This window comes from Azolla caroliniana, unplaced genomic scaffold, assembly GCF_043228905.1.
Source record: "Azolla caroliniana isolate FFs.n. ecotype wild unplaced genomic scaffold, voAzoCaro1.0.p SCAF_2, whole genome shotgun sequence".
Lineage (NCBI taxonomy): Eukaryota > Viridiplantae > Streptophyta > Polypodiopsida > Salviniales > Salviniaceae > Azolla > Azolla caroliniana.
This window is the reverse complement of record NW_028230437.1, coordinates 8611383-8637291: the sequence shown is the minus strand read 5'-3', so window position 1 is coordinate 8637291 and position 25909 is coordinate 8611383. Positions and strand designations below refer to the sequence as shown.

The window sequence follows — 25909 nt, the reverse complement described above, 5'->3', positions numbered from 1 at the left end:
CGCAAGTGTTCTTAACTTATCCCAATATCCACAACGGCCCTAATCTTACTATCACTGTCATGCACAGGGTATTGCAATCATGGTCAGGTATACTCCCGCCAGTTCTATATGTGCAACTAGACAACATAGCAAGAGAGAATAAGAACTCAATTGTCTTCGGCTATCTAAGCATGCTAGTAGAGAGGGGCATATTTAAAAAGATAAAGGTTAACTTCTTGTTGGTTGGTCATACCCATGATCACATAGATCAAATGTTCAGTAGGTTCTCAAAGAAACTTGCTCGTTGTAATGCTTTCACACTTCCCACGCTATCCAAATTGATTAGTGAAGCATATACACCAAAGCCTGAAGTACAACACTTGGAAGAAGTATACGACTTTAAACGTTTCTGCATGGATAGTGACGGGACTAAAGGTAGGGTGCTTGCACCTCTTAATAATATAAGTTTCAACCATGTCTTCCTCATAAAACAAAGATCGGCCCACCTCAAGATGACGGTGTTGTTTGCGAAACAATACTCATCTAGTGCACAATGGGAGCCCCAAGAAGGTTGTAGGCTCCTTCTTCATATCCCAGATGAACCTCTACATGGTGCACAACAAATGCCATATGATGATTGTAAAAATGTAGCACCAAATAGTACTATTGATGAACAAAGGGCATATTGGTTGAGATGTCTAGTAGAGAAACAAAATAATATTGATCGGACTAAGAAGTATGTCGGTGATGAGGATGTTGAATGGTGGGAGATTTTCTTCACCCATCAACGCACCATTTTAGATAATTACATCGCCGGTTTATGGCCAATCCGTATCCCATTCACATGGAACATTGGGATGACATCAACGATATCGCAGACTCATCACCAACAATCGAATAATATGGAGCTTCATGATTTAGTTCGGCCACTGCAAAGAGATATTTATGTGGGACCAAGAAAGTCAGGTACTGTTGAGGCAAGATGGCAAGGTAATTTGCAAGAACTACAAGTGGGAATGTTGGTTGCAACATTAGCAGGGGACGATACCTTGGGCCATCCATTTTGGATTGCAAAAATTATTGAATTAGTAAGGGATGAAGAAAGTAGTCAGACAAAGTCAATAGTAGTCCATTGGTATCAGACAAATTCAACTGATGCATTTACAGGAAAGTATTCTTTAGAGATGGTTAAGGATGTCGGATGTTCAAGCAGAAAGAGAAGAAGAAAGAATATACCGAGCACGGCTACTCTCGCACTAGACCGTGTTGACATACTAGTATATGACTTCTCATTGACAAAATCAGGTCATCTAAGACAAGCAACTATCAAGATAATAAAGGAGAAATTTCCAAACATGGTGTCAAACGAAATACAGAGAATAACCAGAAGCAATTCTCATAACCACAAAGATGTTGGGTTGGAATTGGATGAGGATAATGCTTTGATTGCCACTGATGATAAGGATGAGACGTCAGAATGCTCTTCTAGTCCATCAGACATGTCTTAATATATTGGTTTGGTTCAAGTTGGGGATTGTTTTACTCCATGATCGGAAACTTTGTAAATTTGTTTTGGATGTAAACTCACGAATATGCATAATTGTAACTGGTAGACATGTTGTACATTATTTTGTAATTTTGGTGATGTATTTTTGGAGGCATTTTACTTATGACTCAAAGTGGTAGTCATGTTGAAATTCAATATATTTTGCCACCTTTTCTGAAAAGCTTTACACATGCGTCGTGTCTTTTTGAAAACTGCGTGCTTTTGTGCCCTTTTTCGACGTAGTGTTCTCATAATGCGACATATTACCTGTTTCAAATGACCCGGTGTTATTTATGTTTTCTTGAGTTTGTGGCTAACTAGAAGTTGCCACATTGTAATCAAACCCTATTTTATAATGGGCACTCTTGCATTGCAATCGAACTTACATATTTATTTCTTTAGCCAATATCATTCGTGTTTTTCTTTCTTTGTTTGTTCTCGTCCCCTTTGTACATTCGGCCATCTTGTGAGAGGGAGCGTTTCGGGCGTGTCCATGCACCTCTCCTCCTTATAAAGACGTACGAGCATTTGTGTGTGTGTTTGTGTCTTCCTTGTACGTTCGGTCATCTTGTGACGAGGGAGCGTTCGAGCTTGCCCATGCAGCTCTCCTCCTCATAAAGGCGTATGAGCATCTGTGTGTGTGTTTGTGTCTTCCTTGTACGTTCGATCTTCTTGTGACAAGGGAAGCATTTTGTGCGTGCCCATGCACCTCTCCTCCTCACAAAGGCATACGAGCATTTGTGCATGTGTTTGTGTCTTCCTTGTACGTTCGATTATCTTGTGACGAGGGAGCGTTTCGGGCGTGCCCATGCACCTCTCCTCCTCATAAAGACGTACGAGTATTTGTGTGTGTCTTCCTTGTACGTTCAACCGTCTTGTGACGAGGGAGCATTTCGGGCATGCCCATGCACCTCTCCTCCTCATAAAGACGTACGCGCATTTGTGTGTGTGTTTGTGTCTTCCTTGTACGTTCGGTCTTCTTGTGATGAGGGAGCCCGGGCTTGCCCATGCACCTCTCCTCCTCATAAAGGAGTATGAGCATTTGTGCGTGTGTTTTGTGTCTTCCTTGTACGTTCGACGTCTTGTGGCAAGGGAGCGTTCGAGCGTGCCCATGCACCTCTCCTCCTCATAAAGACGTATGAGCATTCGTGTTTGTATTCTTGTCCCTTTCCTTGTACATTCGGTCTTGTGACGAGGGAGCGTACGAGCGTGCCCATGCACCTCTCCTCCTCATAAAGACGTACGGGCATTCGTGTTTGTGTTATCGTCCCCTTGTGCGTTCATCTTGTGTACTCATCTTTGCTTGTACCCATTTGATCACTTGGCTCGTGCGCTGATCTCGAAAACTCGACAAGTCGTGATCAACGAAAGCCACCGGCCCCACAAAATGGGCAACGAGCCCTTGCTCGGGAAGGGGTCGGGAGGTAGTATTGTCGTAAAGCAAACCTCGGGTCTTCTCTATCCCTTTGTACTCCTTAGTCCAAGACCCCCGTGGTCCCTCCCAAGTAACACGCACGCGTGAACCTTCGCAACAACGGTCGAGCTGAAAGGGGCACATACGAGGTGCATGACGAACGGTATCCAACACGTGGTTGGACTGGTTAGGAGTCCAATTGGAGGACATGTGCAGTAAGACAAAGGAAGAGCAGTCGGATCGGCGACACCATTTGGGAGGTCTACTACAACCGGTCGGGAAGGAAGGTGTGAGCGTTGAATATGGTGGATCGGATATGATGGATCGGGTGACTATGGTGGTTCAGGTGGAAAGGTTGGGCATGCTCGAAGTGGAAGACGAAGTCGGACGAGGGTACAGAGGAACCCAGTTGATCACCATTGCCAAAAATCTCACCTCTTCCCCTTTCTTGGCACATCCTGGTGGATGCACAGTTTGGTGAGGGTGGATGTCGTGAGGATTTTCAACTATGGTAAGAAAACCAGGTGGAGCGAATAAAATGGGGATGTGCAACATTGCACGTGCACTTAGGGAATTTGTGATTAAGAATAAGAAAACAAATGTAATAGGAAAGGTGAAATGTAAGGTGCTAAAGTACACCACAAAGTTCATGAAGTAAATGTGATGTGCACTTAGGTGCACATGCACATGTAGAAAAGAGGAGTGCATGGAACTAAGGGTGTAATAAGTACTAGGCATGGTGTGTGTGTGTGTGTGTGTAAGTGTGTGTGTTTGTGTGTGTGTGTGTGTGTGTGTGTGTTTCTCTCGATTAGGGTTTAGTTCTTCTTCCTATTCGGTTAGGTTTTCCTCTAGTTGTGCTTGAGTCCGGCCTATATGGCCGCGGTTATAATCATATTGTGGCTTTTGTGACGGGAACTCAAACGCTCCTTATGCGCAATGCTCGGCCACAACCGAGCTTAAAATCATACACAGAAAACGGGAATGAATGCACGACACAAAGAGAAGAGACGAGTACGCAGGATGTTTACGTGGAAAACCCGAACTAAGGGAAAAACCACGGCAGCCCACAGGCTGCAAACTATCACTATGCTAGAATGTACAACAGTGAGTTCACGGAGGCAACGACCTCGTGCTCACGATCCTCACCACAGGCGGCGGTTACAACAGAGGCAACAACCTCTTTCTCTCTCTCTCTCTCTCTGTACACAGTTCCGCGCTCTATCTCTCTTTGCACCAACAAGAATAACAACTGCTACCTAAAAGTTTGCCCTAAGTCATATTTATACTAATATGACTTTTCGGCTATTTACAAATATAGCCATGATAGACTCTCATAAACATATTTACTAATATGTCTCTTCATCCGGTGAGCACTCCTCACCAGGTCTGCACCATCCGGCTCTCCGTAGCCGGGTACTCCTCATACGGTTTGTTCATCAACACTGTTCTTCTCCCTTCCCATCTGGAGGGACCTGTCTCCCAACATTTTGTGCCTCGTAATGGAATTTGTTTGATGAACCTTGTCTCGGTTAGTTCTTTGTTGTGTTAATCCTTTGATCATTGTTCCTATCCTTCCAAGCTCAGAGGTCGTAAGGGTTGAGCTTCCATTCCCCCTTTTACTCCCAAGTCCAAAACCCCCATGGTCCCGTTCAAGCCGACACGTTGTCGCGGATATCCGCGTGTGCATGTCGGGTAGGACGAGACCGGGGGGGCTTGGACTAGGGAGTGGGAAAAGGGGAGGAATCTTGGGAGTTTAACCGAGTAGAAGGATTAAGGCTAGAGAGATTAAGATTAAAGACAAGACAAGATCCATCGAATGATCATATTACGAAAACACCACATGAATTACAACCATGGCCACATAGGCCGAATGTAAACCGTTAGATGAAACCCTAGCCGGATAGGTAAAGAAGAAGAAGAAGAAGAATGAATGAAACCCTAAACCCAAAACCCTAAGACCTGAAACCCTAATGGTCTACCCAAACCAACAAAATGGCGATCCCCTCAATTGTAACCCCTCACTCCCTTTTATAGTAGTAAGGGGTGAGGCACATTACAAAAAGAGAGGCCAAATATCCCTTCTTTCAATGGGGATGTTTGCCTTGATCTTAGGATGAGAGATTGATGGGGCCTTAACTCCCTCCCCTCACACACACACTATGCCCACTACCCACTACATCCGTACTTCATGTACTCCCCTTTAGTCTACATGTGCATGTGCACATAAGTGCACATCACATTTACACTTTATAAATTTTTGTAGTGCACTTTTAACACCTTACATTTTACCTTTCCCTTTTACATTTGTTTTCTTAATAATCATGTGCAATGTTGCACATCCCCATTTTATTCATCCTACTCGGGTTTTCTCACCATAGCCGAAAATCCTCATGACAACGTATGCACGGATTTCCGCGACAACATCAAGGCTGACTGTCGCACCTTTAAAGTGAAGAATGATAAAGCTAAGTGAGCTTATCAGAAGGGTGGCCAACATGAGGAGGTCAACCACGTCAGCTCATCAATTGAAGTATTGATGGATGACTCGAACATCTTATTCATAGATAACTCAGTTGAGTCAGAAGTTCTGCTCACAAATGAGGAATCAAGCACCTGGCTCTTGGATTCATGTGCATCCTATTATGTGACCCCTCATAGATCTCAATTTCTGCAATATTCGGCATGGCATTTCGACTCAGTCCAAGTCAAAAATTCACAGCACTGTGCAATAATCAGAATTTGCATGTTAGAGCTTAACCTTCCAAGGGGCTCTACCCTCGTACTACATAATGTCTGACACGTACTTGGGCTCTCAACTCCATTGATCTCAGTCGAACAACTTAATGAAGACGTCCGTGCCAACTTCTCATTTTATTTTTTTTATTTTTTTTATTTTCAAAAAGATTTCCTCCATTAATATTAAGAAAAGCGCCAGAGGGCTACAAAAATGTAAAATTAGAGAGTATTATATACAAAAGAAGTGGTCAAAGCAAGGACCAAGGGTGATGATATTTCCATAACGATCCTTGAGAGGAGATTGTGAACAGAGGTAACCTCCTCCATAATTGTAGTAATTTTTTCCTTTTCTTCAAAACAACCTCTGAAGAGCCCGGCATATTGTCACATTGCCCCAACACAACCACCAATAAGGTCCCCCATTATTCTGGTAATATATTTGAGAGCAGAGGAATTATGGACTCATATCGTCTTTTACAACGATACTTCCATAATATCCATAATGTAACCGTAGATACGGTTTTCCATACATGGGTTGCACGCATTTGCTTGCGTGGTTGCTAAAAAGGGGAGACAGTAATTAGATGTTTGTTGATGACTATCATAGCCTCCGGAGCATCATCTACTTCATACAACAGGAGACCAGAATGGAGGGTGGACACTCCATAAGGGGAACCTTCTGCTTGCTCGAGGTTCAAAAGTACATTCATTGTACCCATTATACGTCATAGTCAGGTATACTTTTAGAGTAATTTTCACAATAGTCAAGATTATGTGCATATACTTTTAGAAGTGACCAATTTTAGCATTTAATAATGATTTTGCTTTTAATGTATATACTTTTGTTAAATCACAATGATGCAAGCTTTGGATGTTTGAGGTTCATTCAAAAAAATTCAGTAAAGCTTCTATCACCGCTTAGATGGTGCCATCAAATTCTAAGTTAAATTCCATTTTTTGTAAAATAATAGTCAGTTCAAAGTGATATCCCTTTTGATGTGTTAAAAGGCATTTTACTTGCTCACAAGCACAGGACAAACGGCCATAGTTGGAGATCAATAAGACCACGATCGGAGATCATATATTGAGATCCAAACATGTAGTCTTTTTTCGAGCATTTTTATCAACATGCGGATTTGTTCGACGTGATTACCATGAAGACAAAGTACTAGACATCCGCCTACGTTATCAGCCATCCAATGTTCGATTGGGCTTAAGTACCCATCCTCTCATCATTTTGCGGACAGAAGTTTAGAGAAATTTTGGCCCATTCTTGGACTAACAAGTTTTGTAATTTGGCATTAAGATCCATTCTTAAGATAGAGTGCTAGTTTTGTAATTTGGCATTAAGGCCCATTTCTTTTCTGTGCTAAAGACAAACAAACAAAGAAACAGGGGAGAGAAATCCTATAATTTCCGAGTCTCACTGTTTTGCATAACTCGGACAAACGGTATCAGAATCATGAAATCTATGAACCAATCCACAATTACGTCTTCGCCTTCGTTGCACTTCATCTCCAACCGAATCATTCGTATGTATCATCATTAAGGAATACTCTATGGAAGAATACACTCTCTCATGATTGCCGAAACACGGGAATCTCTTCTTCGGGATCTCGCAAAGATGAAGAATCTCATACAGGGCATGTATCTTCACTATGAGGTTGTCTCTTGTGCCATGGAGGATGATATATCGTTCGGAAGCATTATTATACAATTTTACATTAGGTGTGGTTCTCTCGATGATGCGAAATCGTGCTTTTCAAGGACCGAGGAGAAACATATCAATGCTTGGAATTGTATGATAGGAGCTCTTTCTCAAGGAGGAGAATCTGAAGGAATGAGAATGCTTTTCTGGCGAATGCAAATAGAATCGGTTCTAGCTGACAAGATAACATGGCTGGCTATGCTTTCTTCATCTCGAGAAGAAATAGACAACATTGTTTATGCAAAGAAAATGCATGTTCATATGGGTCAAGATGTATCGGTCAACGATGTGGTTATGGGCACATCTCTCCTCCATGTGTATGGAAAAGCCGGGTGTATGCAGTATGCTTGGAAGGTCTTTTCACATATGGCTGTCCGAAATGTGATCACATGGAGCACGATGATTGCCCAGTGTGCAAAACATGGCCAGAGAGAAGAAGCATTGATTCTCTTTAGTAGCATGTTGGAAGAAGGAATATTGCCTAATAGTTTCACTTTCATGAGCATACTCTCGGCTTGTAAATGCTTGAAATTCGCAAAGAATGGAAGGTATTTACATGCAAGGATAACCGGAAGTGAAGTAGAAACGCATCCTTACATGTGGAATTCTCTTACTAACATGTATGGACGGTGGGGAGTTCTCGATGAGGCTGATGCTTCCTTTGATGTGAATTCTAAGCAAACTGTTTCTGCATGGAATATCATCTTAGCTGCCCATGTTCATCATGGCAAGCTCGATGATGCAAGTCAAATCTTTGAGAAAATGTTAGAAGAGGATATTGCTCCAGATACAGCCACTTTTACTAGTATACTATCTGTGTATGCAAACCAGATAAAGCTAACCAAAGGCATGGATATCCATAGCATCATTGTCTCTGTAGGATTCGAAAGCGACCTCACGGTAGCGAATTCTCTTATTAACATGTATGGGAAGTGTAAGTGTTTCAGCACCGCTTTGAAATTGCTTAGAGAAATGTCTGAGACTGATGTTGTCGCTTGGAATACGTTGATTTCAAGTTATGGCGATGATAAATGCAGTAATGAAGCCCTCTTGGTTTTCCAGCAAATGGTGCAAGAAGGAAGAGCTCCTAATGAAATCACTTACTCTTGCATTCTCGATACATTTGCTGGGGGCAGACAAGTGTTGACGGAAGGTAAACGAATACATTCTCGTGTTTTCTATCAATCTAATGTTGTGATTACAACATCCCTTGTAAACATGTATGGCAATTGTGGCAGCCTTCAGGATGCACTAGAGGCCTTCCATGAAAGGAAAGTGCAAAATGTCTTGTTATGGAATTCAATCTTTGCAGTGTGTAACCAATATGATAAAGGTGAAGAGGTTCTCAATCTCTTTGTGGAAATGCATAGAGACGAAGTAATAACCCCAGATAACTTCACATTGTCCAATGTTTTGTCAGCCTGTTCAAGCCAAGTGGTTTTAAGAGAAGGTCGGAAAATACACAACCTCTCCGTTGAATACAACTTTACACAAGATACTGTTGTGGGAACAGCGCTTATTAACATGTATGGGAAGTGTGGGAGCCTTGAGGATGCAAGGGGTATATTCGATAACATCTTCGTCAGGGATGTTGTACTATGGTCAGCTATAATTAATGTATATGCTCAACATGGCTATGGACGAGAGGTTGTTCAGTTCTTTGACGAGATGAAACGAGGAAAAGTTGTGCCAAATAAGATTACATATGTCAGTGTCCTCTCAGCATGTAGTCGTGCCGGCCTCATAAATGAGGGACGGAGGTTATTTGCATCGATGAAACACGATCATGGAATCATACCAACTAAAGAGCATTGTGATTGTATGGTTGATTTGCTAGCAAAATCAGGCCTATTGGATGAGGCTGAGGACTTAATTAGAAATATGCCATTCTCGACCACATATGCTTCATGGTCAACCATCTTGAGTGCTTGTAAGAATGAAGGTGATATTGAGAGAGGTGAACGGATAGGGATGCGTCTCATTGAGCTTTATCCGGAAGAGGCTTGCCTGTATGTAATTCTATCACAAATTTATACATTGGCCAGTAGGGAAATTGATGCAGCTGATATTTTGGAGAAGATGAAAGAAAAATGTGCACAAAAGCTTTGAGAAAGGTTAAGAGTTTGATCGAGATCTCTGATTGATATGTTATTTTTGAAAGACTAAACAAGAAGACACAAGTGGAGGATTTGACATCAATCATGAATATGTGAACCAAATCACAAAAGAATCTTTGGCTATGAGTTAAAAGTCATATGTCATGATCAAGCTAAATTTTAGATGCAAGATTTCAATCAAGAGCACAAGATTCAAACCCAATTAACCAATGGTTTGTGCTCAAATTGGAAGCAAATGAGATGTATTGAAATTCAGACACCAACCATGTCAGCCATGAACCCAAGTAAGACTATGCCATGTATGCCTTTATTTGAGAGACTCATAGTCTTATGTGGTAAAAGAAAATGTGAAACCATACAAGCCACAAGTGCGCACACTTTTAACTAGCAAGAGAATTACAAAGTGATTATGACCGAGAGAAATGTGATGAAGTGTTATGTCATTGTATGATTGTAGTTTCTCCGTGGATGTACTACATAGTGAGTAGAGAGAAGTTAGGTTAAATACAAGAGGAGCGCCTAGACAGACAAGCATGAAATGTTTGAATTGTCATGACATTTTGTGTCATATGCATTTTATGTAACACCATAAAATTTAGACTAACATACAATGTATAAGCGAAGTCACAAAAATGTGAGTGCTAGATAGTCTAAGAATTTTACCAAATAAGTTTAGTTTTAACAATCATGCATATGGTTTTGTCCATAGTATGAACCATATGTGCCATACGTGAATTCGCATTCGAGAATGTTTCAATCATTCGAGTATGGTAAACACACTCGAAGTATGGTAAATACCATAATCTTGTATTCATTGTTTATTATAAGGTAATATTTTTTTAAGATAAGAAAGCTAAGGTAAAAAGTGTAAGAAAAAAAAACATACGAATGTTTTGATAACATATGCATTCGTTTGCATTCGTATGAAAAGTATATTATGTACTATGGTTTTATCTATATTCATGAATATGCCACTCTCTCAAGTGACAAGAGCACCAAATTCTCTACATTAATTGAAGTAGAATAACTAAATGTTTATGTAAGGTTGTTTTGAAAATTGCTCACTTTCTATTACTTACATTCATATATGGCAATTTACTTGGTGCACCAAATGTTTCCGTTGCTTGTTGGGATAGTTTTTGTCAGTACTATATCAAATACTTTCATGGATTTCAATAAATTCATATATCATTTCTATGTTTCTCTCTGTTTGTGTAGTGATAGTTTTGCATTTGTTTGGTATACCAAGGGAATACCAGACTATAATAATGTATAAGAAGTTCATGGAAATAGAAATGTGATTAACACTAAATCAAATGCTTTTCATGAAATTCATATAAATCATTTGATTAAGGACGCAAAGAAGTCTAGCTACACTTGGTATACCAAGTGAAAGCCAATAAACTCTATCAATATATAAGCATAGAGAAACTTAAATATGATTTATAGATATGAAGTTCAAGAATTTTAGTAAAGAAAGTTGCATGTAGTTGGTCTTCCCAATGTTCACAAATATGCCGCTTGCTTTATGAAAATCATCAAGAATGTGGTCGAATGTTGAAGAGTGTTTTCATATTGAGAGAGGAGAACCAAATTAGTTTCATAGAGTCACATTACCAAATTTTTATCTAAGATTGGTCCTTGGTTTAGCATTGTGCACTACACATCCCAAGTGAAAGACCTCATTCATTTGTTGAATTCTACGGTTAATGGATTGTATTCATTGAGTTCATATTAGCTAAGGCCTCCTTTGTCTTTTCTAATGCAATTGTGTGTTGATTAGGCAATGGACCGGGATGCATTTCAATCCACATATCTTACTTTACCATCATCTCGAATTATCTGGTAACCTCATTAAAATGATCCCATCTTTCTGCCTCCTTCTCTACTTCTCTTTTTCAATCTTGTTAGCATACGTGTGCTTAGTTGTAAATAGCACGTACTAAAGAAAAAGGCAAGTTGGCTGGACTGGTGTGAGCTTGGACCGAACCCAAACATATATGACGAGAAGGAAACCTAGCATTGTGAATGAGAGGATTATATATATGATGAGAAGAGCTTTCCTGTGTCGTGAAGCAATTGCTTCGTGATATAAAAACAAACTCAAATATTATTTCAAGTAACATTTGTAAGGCTTGAACCTATAACCTTGCACATTAAGGATAGAGTATAAACCATTATATTATGTCTATTCTCATTAGATATAACGCCATGTCAAGAGATAATCATACATCACATGCATTTCATGCATTATATCCATCTCATGACTTCTCACATACAACACATGCATGTGAGCATCCGAACAGCTATATAAAGAGAGGGAAAGAAACCATGTAGGCATCAAGGAATCAACGAAGTAATTAATCAAGGCCTCATTTGCGAAGCGTCACGTCTTTCAAATTTGAAGTCAAGGGATTGAGTTAGAGTTTGGTTGATGTAAAGAATTAAGAGATGGATTCTCGTGAAGCGGAAGACATATGAGTTATGTGTGTGTATGAGAGAGTGAGAGAGAGAGTGAGAGAGACAAGGAATACGCAAGGTAAAAGTATATTAACAAAGGAGAAAGACTCAACATTATACAAGGTAAGAGGAGGGTGCTTTATGTAGTCACCCTCTCTCTTCATTAACTACAAGCCTCATGGAACATGGGGAATGTGAAAGCTCATAAGTTATGTCATAGAATATGATTCTATGACTCATACTAAATGCTAGAATACAAAGTGGTGACATAATGGTGACTCTTGACCGTCGGAGTGTCTCTTCACTCTCAAGGTGAGTTCACACACTAGACCAAGTTGAGCTTGATTCTCAACACACCCCCTCAAGCTCAAGTCGGGTCGGTTTCAGACGGTATCCGAAATCCGCTTCAACTCGTGTTCCGGAGTCCACGTCGACTCGCGTCGGCTCGATTTATGCGGAGTTGCGGAATCCGTGCTCCAGCTTGCATTGTGCATAGTTACAAAGTCTGTGCTTCGGCTTGCGTGCGTAGTTGCGAAGTCTGTGCTTCAGCTTGCGTGTTTCTTCACGGCTTTGCGCGGTAGATCAGCTCTTCGCTGCTTCGTTGCGGGGTTGCGGAATCCACACGTTATTGCGTAGTGTCTTCAGTACTCTCCCTCAAGCATGGAATGTCAGGGATCGTCAATCCGAGATCGGTCATGAATTTCCATAGCTTGTCGGCTCCTAAGGCTTTAGTGAAGATGTCGGTCGTTTGAAGATTGGTGCTAATGTGTTGTAGGTCAACATCGCCAGCCAGAACACGCTCTCGGATGAAGTGATAGTGCACTTCGATGTGCTTTGTCCGCACGTGGAACACCAGGTTCCGAGCCAAATAGATATTGCTCATGTTGTCGCAGTAAAGGGAAGTCGGATCCTTGATGGGTACGCCTAGATCCTTCAAAATCCTCTTGAGCCATACGGCTTCACACGCAGCTACGGTTGCGCCCCTGTATTCTGCCTCCGTACTCGAAAGAGCAACGGTGGGCTGCTTCTTGCTACTCCAGGATATTGCTCCGCTGCCGAGGGAGAAAACAAATCTGGAGGTTGGTCTTCTATCGGCTTTGTAGCCGGCCCAATCGGCGTCTGTGTACCCCTCAAGTCGTATTGGCATCGCGGTCTTGTAGAGGATGCCGCAATCCATTGTGCCGCTCACGTATCGTAGAACTCGCTTAGTGCAATCCAAGTGAGTATCACGCGGTGTTTGCATGAATTGGCTAAGGAGACCGACCAGATAACTGAGATCGGGTCGAGTGATAGTGAGGTAGATTAGACTCCCGATGAGTTGCCAATACTGAGTCGGCTCACACGCTTTGGTGCCGGAGTTCGCATCTAGTTTGAGATTGTGATCGAGCAAGGTTGCTGCGGATTTGCACTCAGCCATCCCGAACTTGTATAACAAGTTGAGGATGTAGTGCCGTTGAGAGATCATGATTCCGGTTGGAGTCCAAATTACCTCGATGCCGAGGAAGTAGTAGAGCTCCTTCATGTTCGTCATCTCAAACTTGTCAGAAAGGAGGGATTTAACTTTATTGATTTCGACGAGATGCTAATGACTAGGTCATCCACATATAAAATGATGACAATCGAACTTGCAAAATCGTTTCGTATGTAGAGGGAGTTGTCCAATTTTGACATACGGAAGCCGATTTGATGAAGATATTGCGTTATCTTCGAATGCCAAGCACGCGGTGCTTGCTTGAGGCCGTAGAGAGGCTTCTTGAGTCGGCAAACAACTTTCGGATGGGTGCTCGAGTTGAAGCCAGGTGGTTGTATCATGTACACCTCCTCTTCTAATTCGCCTTGTAGAAAGGCGTTCTTGACGTCCATTTGATGGAGGTGCCACCCTTTCGCCGCGGCAAGCGCAATTACGGTCCGCACCGTTGTTATCTTTGCCACCGGGGCAAAGGTCTCTTCGTAGTCGACGCCATGCGTCTAAGTGTATCCTTTTGCTACAAGTCGAGCTTTGTAGCGGTTTACGGAGCCATCGGCATTATACTTCACCTTGTAGATCCATCTGCATCCGATCGCCTTTTTGTGTGGTGAGGTGGGAACGAGATCCCACGTTTCGTTCTTCCGTAGTGCCTGCATCTCTTCGTTCATTGCTTCCATCCATCGCGGGTCCTTTGCAACTTCCGAAAAGGTTTCCGGCTCCCGTACTGTCACTACCTTCATCATAAAGGCATAATGGTACGCCATATACTCATTGTAGCCGAATCGGCTTACGGGGTTCTTTTCACGAGTGGATCGGCAGAGCTTTTCATTTGCAGAGATGAGGGCGTTCTTAGTTCCGATTGGTACATCGAAGCCGCCGAACTCACTGTCGAGTGAGTGAGTCGATTCATCGTCGTCGATGCGATCGTCTTCATATTCCGCCATTTTCGCCTTGCCTTTGTCCATCTTCGGGCTAGGCCGTGATGTGCTTTGATCGCTCAAAGGCTCTTGTGGTCTGCTCAGTCGGGTCGTGATCGGACTTTCTTCGATCATGCGCGTAGGGCGATCTTCATCCTCGATCTCTTGTTCGGAAAATTCCGGGTCGAGTGGAGGCGAAGTTGTCTCTGGTGCATACCAGGATGCGGACTCGTCAAAAACGACGTCTCGACTTACTCGAGATTTCTGAGTTGAGGGGTTGTAGCACTTGTACCCCTTTTGTTCAAGTGAGTATCCTACGAGGATACATTTCTCCGACTTCGGGTCAAGCTTTTGACGCTTCTCGTCAGGGATGTGCACGTACGCAATGGAGCCGAATATCCGAACATGTGATAGGTTCGGTTTCTTTCCAAAGAATCTTTCGTGCGGAGTGACCTCGTGCACGCCGGATGTTGTGCACCGGTTCATTAGGTAGACGGCCATATTTGCCGCTTCGGCCCAATATGACTTGGGCATATGCTTCTCGTTCATCATGGCCCGCGCTACTTCGAGGATGTGCCGATTTTTGCGCTCGGCTACTCCGTTTTGTTGCGGAGTGTGTCGGCAAGTGAATTAGTGTGTCGGCAAGTGAATTCTCGCTGAATTCCTTCCTTTCGGAGATACGCCGTGAAATCATCCGAGAAGTACTCCTTGCCGCCATCCGATCGAAGGCATAGTACATGTCGGCCCGTGGCTTTCTCGACTTCATTCTTGAAATTTTGGAAGTGTCCAAACACTTCGCTCTTTTGCTGCATCGGGAAGATCCAAGTGTGCCTAGAAAAGTCGTTGATGAAGAGAATGTTACCGGCCGGCAAGGAGTCCAAAATACGGAGTGAAGGAATTAATTAAGTATGGTTGTAAATAAGCATAGTGTGGACGGACGGACTGGAAACGGTATGTCGTTCCAGATCCGGACGGGTCCCGAATAGGTGCGATAGGCACCGTTTTGTACTACGGGCCGGAAACCTATTTAAAGGCCCGGACCCCATTGTAATCGCAACGGATAATTAATAGAGCGTATGGTGTTTATACTTCTGTGTTGATTTCCGTTCTGTAATTACTGTTATATCTTACGCGTGTAATTAACAAAAGCGCTCTAATCGTGTAACCTACTTAAGTCGGTGTAATCGTTGAGTCATAATCCTATGCCGTAATCACCCTTTGGTGAAGTGTCTCCGTGACACCTTGTGTTAGGCCTTGTCCGGTCAGAGAACAACACAGTTTTGGCGACCACGATTCTTGCTTTCTCGCAGCGAACGACGGCTTAATGGATGACTAGACCAACGCACGACCTGGTTACAGACCGAGCTCGACGCCTCGCCGAACGGCAAAGACGGCGTGAGACTTTCCAGCAAGCAGCGCACGAAATTCGCTCGGATCGTTCGTTCTCCAACGTGATCCGGAGAGTCGCGGAGGAATCTCTTCGGTTACAGCAAACTCGCGACCAGGACGACGGAAGCGGTCTAAGTAGTCTCCGGGAAACCGAACGCCTCTTCGAAGCGCTGGCAAGCGGAGAAAACGAGGCAAAAGCCTTTTCAGCCTACGAATCGGATTCCGAAGGGGGATACAGCGTGCACACGAACTACCAGAGCAGCAACGATACCCCCGACGGCCCGGAGGACGACGGGTCGGATACCGTGCCGACTCCAGAACCGGAACCGTTCGACCAGGGCTATCCGGAACCGCAAACGGAAGCCGTCAACCCACCAACACCGGAAGTGGAAGAAGCAAAGCCACCGACACCAACGAAAGAGCCGGCGAAGGTACCGGAAGAAGAGCCGGTGAAGGAACCGGAAGAAGAGCCGGTGAAGGAACCGGAAAAAGAACCAGAAAAAGAACCGGAAGTGGAACAGGAGAGAAAACCGGAAAGATATCGACAAACGTCACTAAACCGCGGCCTAATACTGGACGACGACATGTCGTTCCAATACTCAAAGTATCGCGATGATCCGGACGCGGAAGCGCATGTTCATGCCTTCGAGCAGACATGGGAAGCAAATCACGCGTCCCAGCGATTGACACCGGAGGAAGAAGAACGCTTGAAGATAGCCGAATTCGGGGTCACGTTGGAAGGACTAGCGGCACGATGGCGGCGGACGCAGGACCCGGCGACCATCACAACCTTTGCAGAATTAAAAGCAAAATTCTTGCATTTTTTCCACAAGGAGGTCGACCAGACGACAATGGTGGGCCTGTTTTATACGACCCGACAGGAGGCAGGGGAAAGCATTCCCCAATTCGTCATCCGTTTCCAACGAATGCATAGCCAGCTTGCCCGTGCACCCCCGGAGGAGGAATTACGGACGATATTTTTAAACGCACTCCGGGAACCGTTACGCACGGTGTGTACGGTGATCGACTTTCGAGGAAGCACCATTGACCAGGTCATTGACCAGGTCAGAGAAATGGAAAAGTCAAGCTCATGGCTTACACTGGGAGCACTGCAACGGGCGTTACCCACCGATGAAGATCTCCGGTTCCGGCAGGCAATTCAATGCACAATCTGCTTGAATGCCGGACACTCGGCAGTGGAGTGCACCATGCGAACCCAGTGTGTGATTTGTCAATCCAAGAGTCATACAACGGACCGGTGCGAGTATAACCTGCTAAACCGACAAGCACCACCCGTCCGACGGATCGAGCCAAGAAGCAGCCGAGATGAAGATGAAGATCGTTGGCAAAGAATGAACCGGTACCGACCGGCACAGGATGTCCGGTACGGAGACAGACAAGAGAATGATGGCCGGTACGGGGATCGGCATGATAACTACGACCGGTATGAGCGATCGGACCGTTATCGAGAGTCCAACAGACGACACGAGCAATACGACAGAGACCATTCCCCTGGTTACCGAAGGCACCAGGAGGACTACGGCCGATTTTACGATCCACCACGACAGGACTACCGAAATAAAAATAAGAATAATAAGAAACGTAATTTCAAGAAAGGTGGTCACCCTAGGGACCCGGAACATGGAACCCCAAGGAGCCAACCGGCACAGAACGCACCACTCACTACGGGACCGACTCCGGCTACCAGCAATGCTGAATCCAACAATACCCGTAAAGAGTACTGCTACTACTGCAGGCAGGAAGGCCACTACAGTAACCAGTGCCCGGCAAAGAGCTACGATAAACGACCAGCAGTTAATATGGTGGTTCCGGAAGTGGCGGATGTACAGCAAGTAACCACACGGTCGAAAGGCATGGCCAAAGAGTGGGAAACACAAGAGGCCATACGAAAACAGGCGACGGAATGGGTGAAGGAAGCCAATGAAAGGAACGTCGCGGACGCGGAACGGCAAAAGACGAATACCATAGGGAGTGCCGGCGGTAGCCACGCAGAAAACGAGACATGGCAAGCACTGCAAGAATGTCAGATCACGTTGCCATTAGGAAGACTCTTGCAACTCATGCCGCGATTTACGGAAGGACTAAAAACGGTCATGACAGACGGTGTAGCCCCACCGGCACCAGTCCTCTTCTCGAATCCGGAGGAGGGACCGACGGTGGTGGACACTAGTAGTCCGGTGATTACAGCTATTGTCAAAGGGCACGAACTTCCCGACACAGTAATCGATGGAGGTTCCGGGGTGAACGTAATAAGCCTCCGCACGTGTGATGCCTTGGGTATACATGAATGGGAGCCATGTCCGTTCTGGCTACGGATGGCGGATACGAGCTCTGTACGGCCGACGGGCTTAATACGGAAATTGGAAGTCACCATAGGAGGTCACACATTTCACATCTCAGCTGTCGTGCTGCAGCTACAGGCGCAAGGCACGTACCCACTGTTGTTGGGCAGACCATGGTTGAAAACAGCACACATCAAGCAAAATTGGCGTAAAAATATGATTACCTTCCGGCGCGGAAAAGCCAAGGTCCGGGTACCGACACAACCACGGACTAGCAACGGTAAGGAATGCACACCGCTGTATGCGGAATGCGTGAACATGCTTGAAGGGTTAGCAGACGACGAAGAAGCCCAGTACTTGGAGGAACACCCGAAGATCGTACCACTCTTCGAGATTGACGTGGCTGAAGCCGTAGCACCATACTTGCCGCAGCGGGACGACACCGAAGCCGAACCAGACAAAGATTCGATTCGGGAATTACGGCAAGCACAGGAAGCGTTGGAACGGGAAATGGCCGTTTCCCAACGGGTAAAAACATCCCAGCTCGACGAAGTGAACCTAGGAAGCAAGGACGAATCAAAGCCGGTACACATCGCCAAAGAGATGAAGCCGGAAGATAAAGCAACGATGATCAAACTTCTCACGGAGTTTCGCGACGTATTCGCCTGGTCATACGAAGACATGCGAGGGCTGGACCCTCAATTATATCAGCATCAGATCCACTTAGGCAAGGACGCGAAACCAGTGGCGCAAAGACGTTACCGAATGAACCCCAACTACGCCGCCAAAGTGAAGGAGGAAATCGACAAACTCCTAAGAGTGGGCTTCATCCGGCCGGTAAAGAAAGCGACGTGGCTGAGCCCCATCGTCGTCGTCCCAAAGAAGAACGGTAAAATCCGCGTATGTGTAGATTACAGGAAACTAAATGCAGCCACAATTACGGATGCATTCCCTCTTCCGTTCACGGATGGAGTACTGGATGCCGTCGCCGGCCATGAAGTTTATAGCTTTTTAGACGGGTTCAGCGGATACAATCAAATCCGGATGCACCCTGACGACCAGGAAAAGACAGCGTTCGTCACCGAATGGGGGGTGTTTGTTGCCGTAGTAATGATGTTCGGACTAAAAACGGCACCAGCAACTTTCCAGCGAATCATCATGGAGATCTTCGGCGAATACATTCCAGCCTTCATGCAGGTTTTCCTGGATGACTTTGCAGTCTATAGCCGGGAAAAAGACCATTTGCAGCACCTACGGTTATGCCTTGAAAAGTGTAGGTTATACCGGCTAAGCTTAAACCCAGCGAAATGCATCTTTGGGGTGTCAAGTGGAATCTTACTGGGACACATTGTAAGTAAGGAGGGCATTGCGGTCGAACCGGACAAAGTAAACGTGATACTAAGGGCACCGGCGCCGAAAACGGCCAAAGCACTAAGCCGATTCTTAGGACAGATCCGGTGGCACAACCGGATGCTCCGTCACTTGGCTGACTTGGCTACACCATTACACACCGCGGTACATCGGACACCGTTCCAATGGACGGATACGGAGGATAAGGCATACAATGCCCTGAAGGTACTTTTGTCGCAAGCACCCGTCGTGCAGCCTCTGGATTGGAGCAAGGAATTTCATGTGTTCGTTGACGCTTCCGACATCGCTATCGGCAGCGCCTTAATGCAACTTACGGAGCCCAAATGGTACCGGCCGGTATATTACGCCAGCCGGAAGCTGTCCCAAGCGGAGAAGAACTATTCGACTACGGAACGGGAGGCCCTGGGCATGATCTACAGTGTCACAAAGTTTCGTCATTACCTATTGGGAAGGAAGTTCTCCTTTCATGTGGATCACTCGGCGCTCCTGTACTTAGTGTCCAAGGCGTCCCTGACCGGTAAGTTGGCCCGTTGGACCTTGCTGTTGCAGGAGTTCGAATTCGAGATCTTCCACCGGCCCGGTATCCAGCATGCCGTAGCAGACTACCTGAGCCGGTTAGAGTCCGGAGAATCAGGCGACGGAGTATCGGATGAATTCCCGGACGCAGAGTTATTCCGTATCACCCCGGAAACGGCAGCGGACGACACGGTGGCATCAGAAGATAGGTGGCTGACAAACATACACCAGTTCCTAAGCACGGGCCTGCCACCGGAGGAAATGAACTGGGACGAGAGGAAACGACTGGCGGTGCAGAGCCGCAATTTCTGTCTGTTACGGGACACTCTCTACCACAAGGGAGCAGATGGAATATGGAGACGGGCAGTCCGTAGTGACGAGAAACAAGTAATCTTACGGGAAGCACACTGTGGGGTTGCCGGAGGACACTATGCCGGGGAAGCGACGGCAAGGAAAGTATGGCAGAGCGGCTTATGGTGGCCCACGACGTTAAAAGACGCCGTCAAGTATGCTAAGGAATGTGACCTATGACAACGAATGGGCCAGCCTACGGAGCAAGCACGGATGCCACACCAACCGGTACTTCCACTAGAGCCATTCCAGAAGTGGGGGTTGGATTTTGTCGGACCGTTCAAGCCACCGGCAATGAGAACGGGTAATCGTTATGTCATCGTGGCAACAGATTATTGCACTAAATGGGTGGAGGCTAAGGCCTTGAGAGACAACACCGCGTCATCCACAGCAAAATTCCTGTACGAGAACATTTGGTGCCGATATGGATTTCCGATTGAATTAATCAGCGACCAAGGAGGGCACTTCCTCGGCTAGGTAGTTGAAAGCTTAACAACGTTCTATGCCGTGGTCCATAAACGGAGCACACCGTACTACCCACAAGCAAACGGGTTAGCAGAGTCAACCAACAAAACGCTCCAGAACATTCTCCGCAAAATCATCAATGAAAACCGGACGGACTGGGATACAAAGCTCCATAGCGCGCTATGGGCGTACCGAACGGCATACAAAACAAGTATCCGGACAACGCCGTTCCGGTTAGCGTTCGGCTTAGAGGCGGTCATGCCGGTGCAATTTCAGGTCCCAAGCTTACGGATCCAACTACGGGAACGGCTGAATGAAAAGGAGTCGGAGGAAATGCGGCTAGCAGCACTATGCGAACTGGAGGAGCAACGGCTGGCCAGCATCCTACACATGGAATTGGAGCAACGACAACGGAAAGCGTTCGTTGACCGTCACCGGAAAGGTAATGAAAAGATGTTCGAAATCGGAAAGCCGGTGCTAGTATTCCAAACGAGGATGGGCAAGATGCCGGGTAAACTCCGGTTTAGATGGGCAGGCCCGTATTGGCTGACACGGGAATACAACGGGTCCTATCAGTTAGGGACACTTGCCGGTGAAGTGCTAGGCAAGTGGGTCAACAGATTTAGACTAAAGCCCTATAAAGGACCGATGCCAAGTAACCCGTTCATACAGCCCACCGGCACTATACCGGGAACCTGTCCGGGAACGGTACGGATGGAAGAAAAAGACGACGGGGAACCCGTAGCAGAGGCGAAGGAAGACACGGCAACCCGTAAGGAAAACGGTAAGGGTCCGAAGGGACCTACGGATGTGTAAGATCACATACCGTCAAAAAAAAAAAAAAAAAAAAAAAAAAAAGAAATCATTAAAAATCGAGGTATGAACGGACATGAAAGCAAGGAGCGAAAAGGTACGTAGTGGGCATTTAAGAGCCGCCACATTACTTAATACTAAATTGGTACACGACCTGCGCATGCTCGAAAAAGGCGCCAAGACGCACAGAGAAAAAGCAGAACGCATGGAGACCTTTTCAATTCGCGAGCCAAGAAGCACAGAAGCACCAAGGCGGTTGAAGCTTATCAGACGCGAACCTGCACTCAGAGAACCCCCACGTTCGGAACTCTCTCTCGCTCGCTCTCACTCTCATCACCACTCTACCTCGCCATCTTTCCTCGACCTCGAAGCAGACATGGACCCACAAACGCTGTCAGAAGCGGCCAGGAAATGGCTCAGGCAACACGGACTGGATGGGTTCTTGACCATCATGGAGGCACCACCGCACAAAGAAGCCGACCGGGTCATCAAGGAGCTCGACACAGAAGTCATCACCGAGGAAGCGATCCGTGCGCTAACAGGCCTTTCGGAGGGAGGTATTTTTCAGATCGATAACCCAACCTCGGAGCAACTCATCCGATATTTCGGTGAGTACTCTCTAGCCGGCAAAGGCTATCGAACGCAGGGCGGCGAAGATCCGCTATTCAGGGAGATAGCTCGAGTGCTCCATGAGTACGGCCACGTGTACCCCCGACCCCCTGTCATGCCAAAAAATCGGGCAGGGATGATCATAGCCACCTATGAAGGGATCAAGGTGGATTGGCCGGTGTTGATTGCAGACGGTTTGTGCGCGGCAATCGACACGGTACGAGGAAAGGACGGCAAGGAGGGCCGAAAGCTGTGGCATGCCGTAGCTCAGTGGATAACATTGCTCGCGCCGCCGGTCGAGACCGTTCAGCCAAAGAAGCGGCCAAGATTATCAGAAGGAAGCACCTCGAAGCCCGCGTCCAAACGACAGCAGCTGCTGGCGTCAAAGGCGACGAAAGGGAAGAAACGGCTCCCAGAACCGGAGGAGGTGTCACCGGTCCGACCCGTTAAGATAACCATACGGCGACCGGGACAGAAGGAACCGGAACCCTTGACGGCACAGATACATGCCGTTACCCAAGAAGAGGAAACGGAGAAGCCAGTAGAGCACCTCCAACGACGGTCAAGAAGTAGGACCGCCGGGACAGCGGGGGAGCGTTCGGACCCGCAAAAGGAAGAAACGCCCCCAACTCAACCTGAGCAAACCACAAGGGAGGAACCGGAACCGGTCCGTATAGAACCGGCCTTGTCGGCTTCTATACAAGAAGTCATTCCAACGGCTCCGGAGACGGCGAGAACCGGAACTCAACAGCCAGCGAGCCCAGACAGCACACACAGCGGCCAAGGAGTAGAACCAGAACGGCAGATACAGGCACTCAGGCCAGACAATCCACAGTGAACGAGCCGACCCGACCAGCACAGCAGCAAGGCACCAGTAGCATGTGGCTACGGTGGGTAGGCGAGCAGATTGCCGGAGCGGTCGAGTACATAGAGGCGGAGGAGAGAGCGCACCACGAACGGTTGCTCGTCACAACCGTAGATCTAGAGACGGCCCGGTCCAGAATCCGGAGCCTTGAACAAGACTTGGACAGGGTCACAAGGGAAATGGCTCAATTGGCTTTGAAAACACAAGACCAAGTACCGATGACTCCGAGCAATGTACAGAATAAAGCGTCAGATCAACCTGTACATAGCAATCAGACCCCGGCAACGGAAACCGTTCCGGAGAGAAATGCGGCACAAGCCCAAGAGCTTGCGGATTTAAAGGATGAGCTAGCTGCCCAAGAAGCGCTGAGGAGCCGCGAAAGAGAGTTGAAGACGGCAGCGGAGGCAGAACTCAAAAAGACTGCTGAGAATCTACGCCGGGCCGAGGAGAGCTTACGAAAAGGCCACCAAGCGTACGACCGGCTCAAGGAGGAAAAGGAGAAAATGCTGCAAGAGAAGGACAGGCTCCGGAGGAACGCCGAAACAGAAGTAGAGCGCCTGAAAGAGGAACTCCGGCAGCTAAAGGACCGGGAGGACCAGAACCATCGCCAGATCAACGGCAAGCTCAAACAAAAAACGGAGGAATTTGAGCACTTGCACCGGGAGTATAAACGGATGCAAACGGAGCACAAGGAACGGACGGATGAGCTCCGGCAAGCAGTTGATCGGACCGCAACGGCATACGCTAATGAACAAGCGGAAACCAGAAGACGGTTGGAAGAGGCAGAGAAGGTTCGGACAGAGCTCCTCAGGCAACAGCAGGCGGAAAGAGAAAGAGCGGCGGCGGTACTGCAAAAGCTGCAAACAACATATCAAGGGCAGCTGACGCACTACAAAGAGCAGGCGGAGGATATGGCTAATCTCATCAAGCAGTTGAAGGAGGAACGACAAGTTGTGGAAAGTAGAGCGCAAATGGGAGCAAGTCGCATCCAGGATATCATGCGGGCCTGGTTGAACCAGACCAAGAGCTTGATTGACAACGGTTCCGTCAAATGGTGGACCAAGTGGGCCCCGAACGCGGCGGAACTCCAATTGCTCCGGGCCGACGTAGAGAACCAGCGGAAGGAGGGGGATGATTGCTATATGCTGACTTCCGAAGACTTCACCGGCATAAGAGATGAGCTGGCCGAAGACTTTCAAGCCTTGGCAGAGGACCAACTAGGGCAAGTCCGGCAACTTGTAGCTCAGCTGGACGACGACAGGCTGGAGGCGCAGATCCAGTTTGAAAGCTACGAGAGGTCCCGGATCCGGGAAGAGAAAGCACGAGAACCGGTTACGGTCAACCTCAGTGATGAAGAACCGTTACTGGAAGGAGACCGGACTGGAAACAGTCAGACGGAGATGCCGGAGTCAGAGAAACAAACGGAGCAGCCGCCTATAGAGAAGCCGGAGCAGTCTCAGTCCCAACCGCAACCACAGCAGCAGCAGCAAGCACAGCCACAACAACCACAACCGGAAGAACAATTGGAAACTCTGGAACAAAGTATTTTGGACAATTTGGGTGAACAATGAAGGGGCCGAGAAGGGTTCGACGTACAAGGTATTGTCCCACGGGCGTGCCATGTGTTACCGGCCGGCAAGGAGTCCAAAATACGGAGTGAAGGAATTAATTAAGTATGGTTGTAAATAAGCATAGTGTGGACGGACGGACTGGAAACGGTATGCCGTTCCAGATCCGGACGGGTCCCGAATAGGTGCGATAGGCACCGTTTTGTACTACGGGCCGGAAACCTATTTAAAGGCCCGGACCCCATTGTAATCGCAGCAGATAATTAATAGAGCGTATGGTGTTTATACTTCTGTGTTGATTTCCGTTCTGTAATTACTGTTATATCTTACGCGTGTAATTAACAAAAGCGCTCTAATCGTGTAACCTACTTAAGTCAGTGTAATCGTTGAGTCATAATCCTATGCCGTAATCACCCTTTGGTGAAGTGTCTCCGTGACACCTTGTGTTAGGCCTTGTCCGGTCAGAGAACAACAGAGAACGTAATATCGGCATCCGCGGAATGTCGCCGTTTGAGCCGGACCCCATACATCGGAATGAATTACGTCGAGTACGCCTTTGCTCACATTCCGCTCCTTCGGAAATGGGCGTCGGTGTTGCTTGCCGAATTGGCACGCTTCGCATACACCTTCAATCTCCTTTTTGAATGTTGGGAGTCCAATGACGACTCCTTTCGATTTCATTGCTTTGAGTTTGTTGAGATTGATGTGGCCGATTCACTTATGCCATAGCTCTATGTCGGAGTCGGCTTTCGTGCTTTTCGCGAACATGGCGGATTTCATCTCGTGCGAATCGAGAATGAACATCCGGCCCTCTCTTCTCCGCGTGCGATGATTCAGCCTTCTTTTTCGATGAAGCATCCTTCTTGGTCGAATCGTACTTGCATCCCTTGCTCAACCATTTGACTGACCGAGACCAAATTCTTTGTGATGGTGGGTACATGCAAGACATTTTTAATGTATGTTTGCTTACCTCTTTCGCCGAACGGAACATTGCCGATGTGTGCCGAATCGGGTGCGTAGTGTCATCTCCGGTTTCGACATAACCGGGTCGCTCCGGCTCTCGAAGTTCGAGAAACCATTCTTTGTGGGATGTCATATGGTTTGAGGCTCCAGAGTCAACAAACCATACGTCCTCCGGATTGAGGGCACTAGTTGAGGTAGAGGCCGACATAGACTTTGCTCTATGTTTCATCATGAACATTCCGCCACGGTCGGAGTTGTATGCGTACATTCTGCCACGATCCTCGTAGTCGGAGTTGTGACCGTACATTCTGCTATACTCTTCGTATTCGGAATTGTGCGCGTAATTCGCGA

General features: G+C 46.6%; 1 protein-coding gene across 1 annotated transcript; it reads left to right on the top strand.

Annotated features, from left to right (window-relative positions):
* The first annotated feature begins 7115 nt into the window (after nucleotides 1-7115).
* LOC147867304 (pentatricopeptide repeat-containing protein At4g13650-like) lies at nucleotides 7116-9791 on the top strand. The gene has a single exon (XM_087315101.1). The coding sequence runs from the start codon at nucleotides 7255-7257 to the stop codon at nucleotides 9490-9492; it is 2238 nt and encodes a 745-aa protein (XP_087171227.1). The 5' UTR covers nucleotides 7116-7254; the 3' UTR covers nucleotides 9493-9791.
* The last annotated feature ends 16118 nt before the right edge of the window (nucleotides 9792-25909 follow it).

Bases quoted from the DNA above. Each gene is read 5' to 3' on its own strand.
- LOC147867304 (XM_087315101.1), top strand. From the start codon at position 7,255: ATGATTGCCGAAACACGGGAATCTCTTCTTCGGGATCTCGCAAAGATG.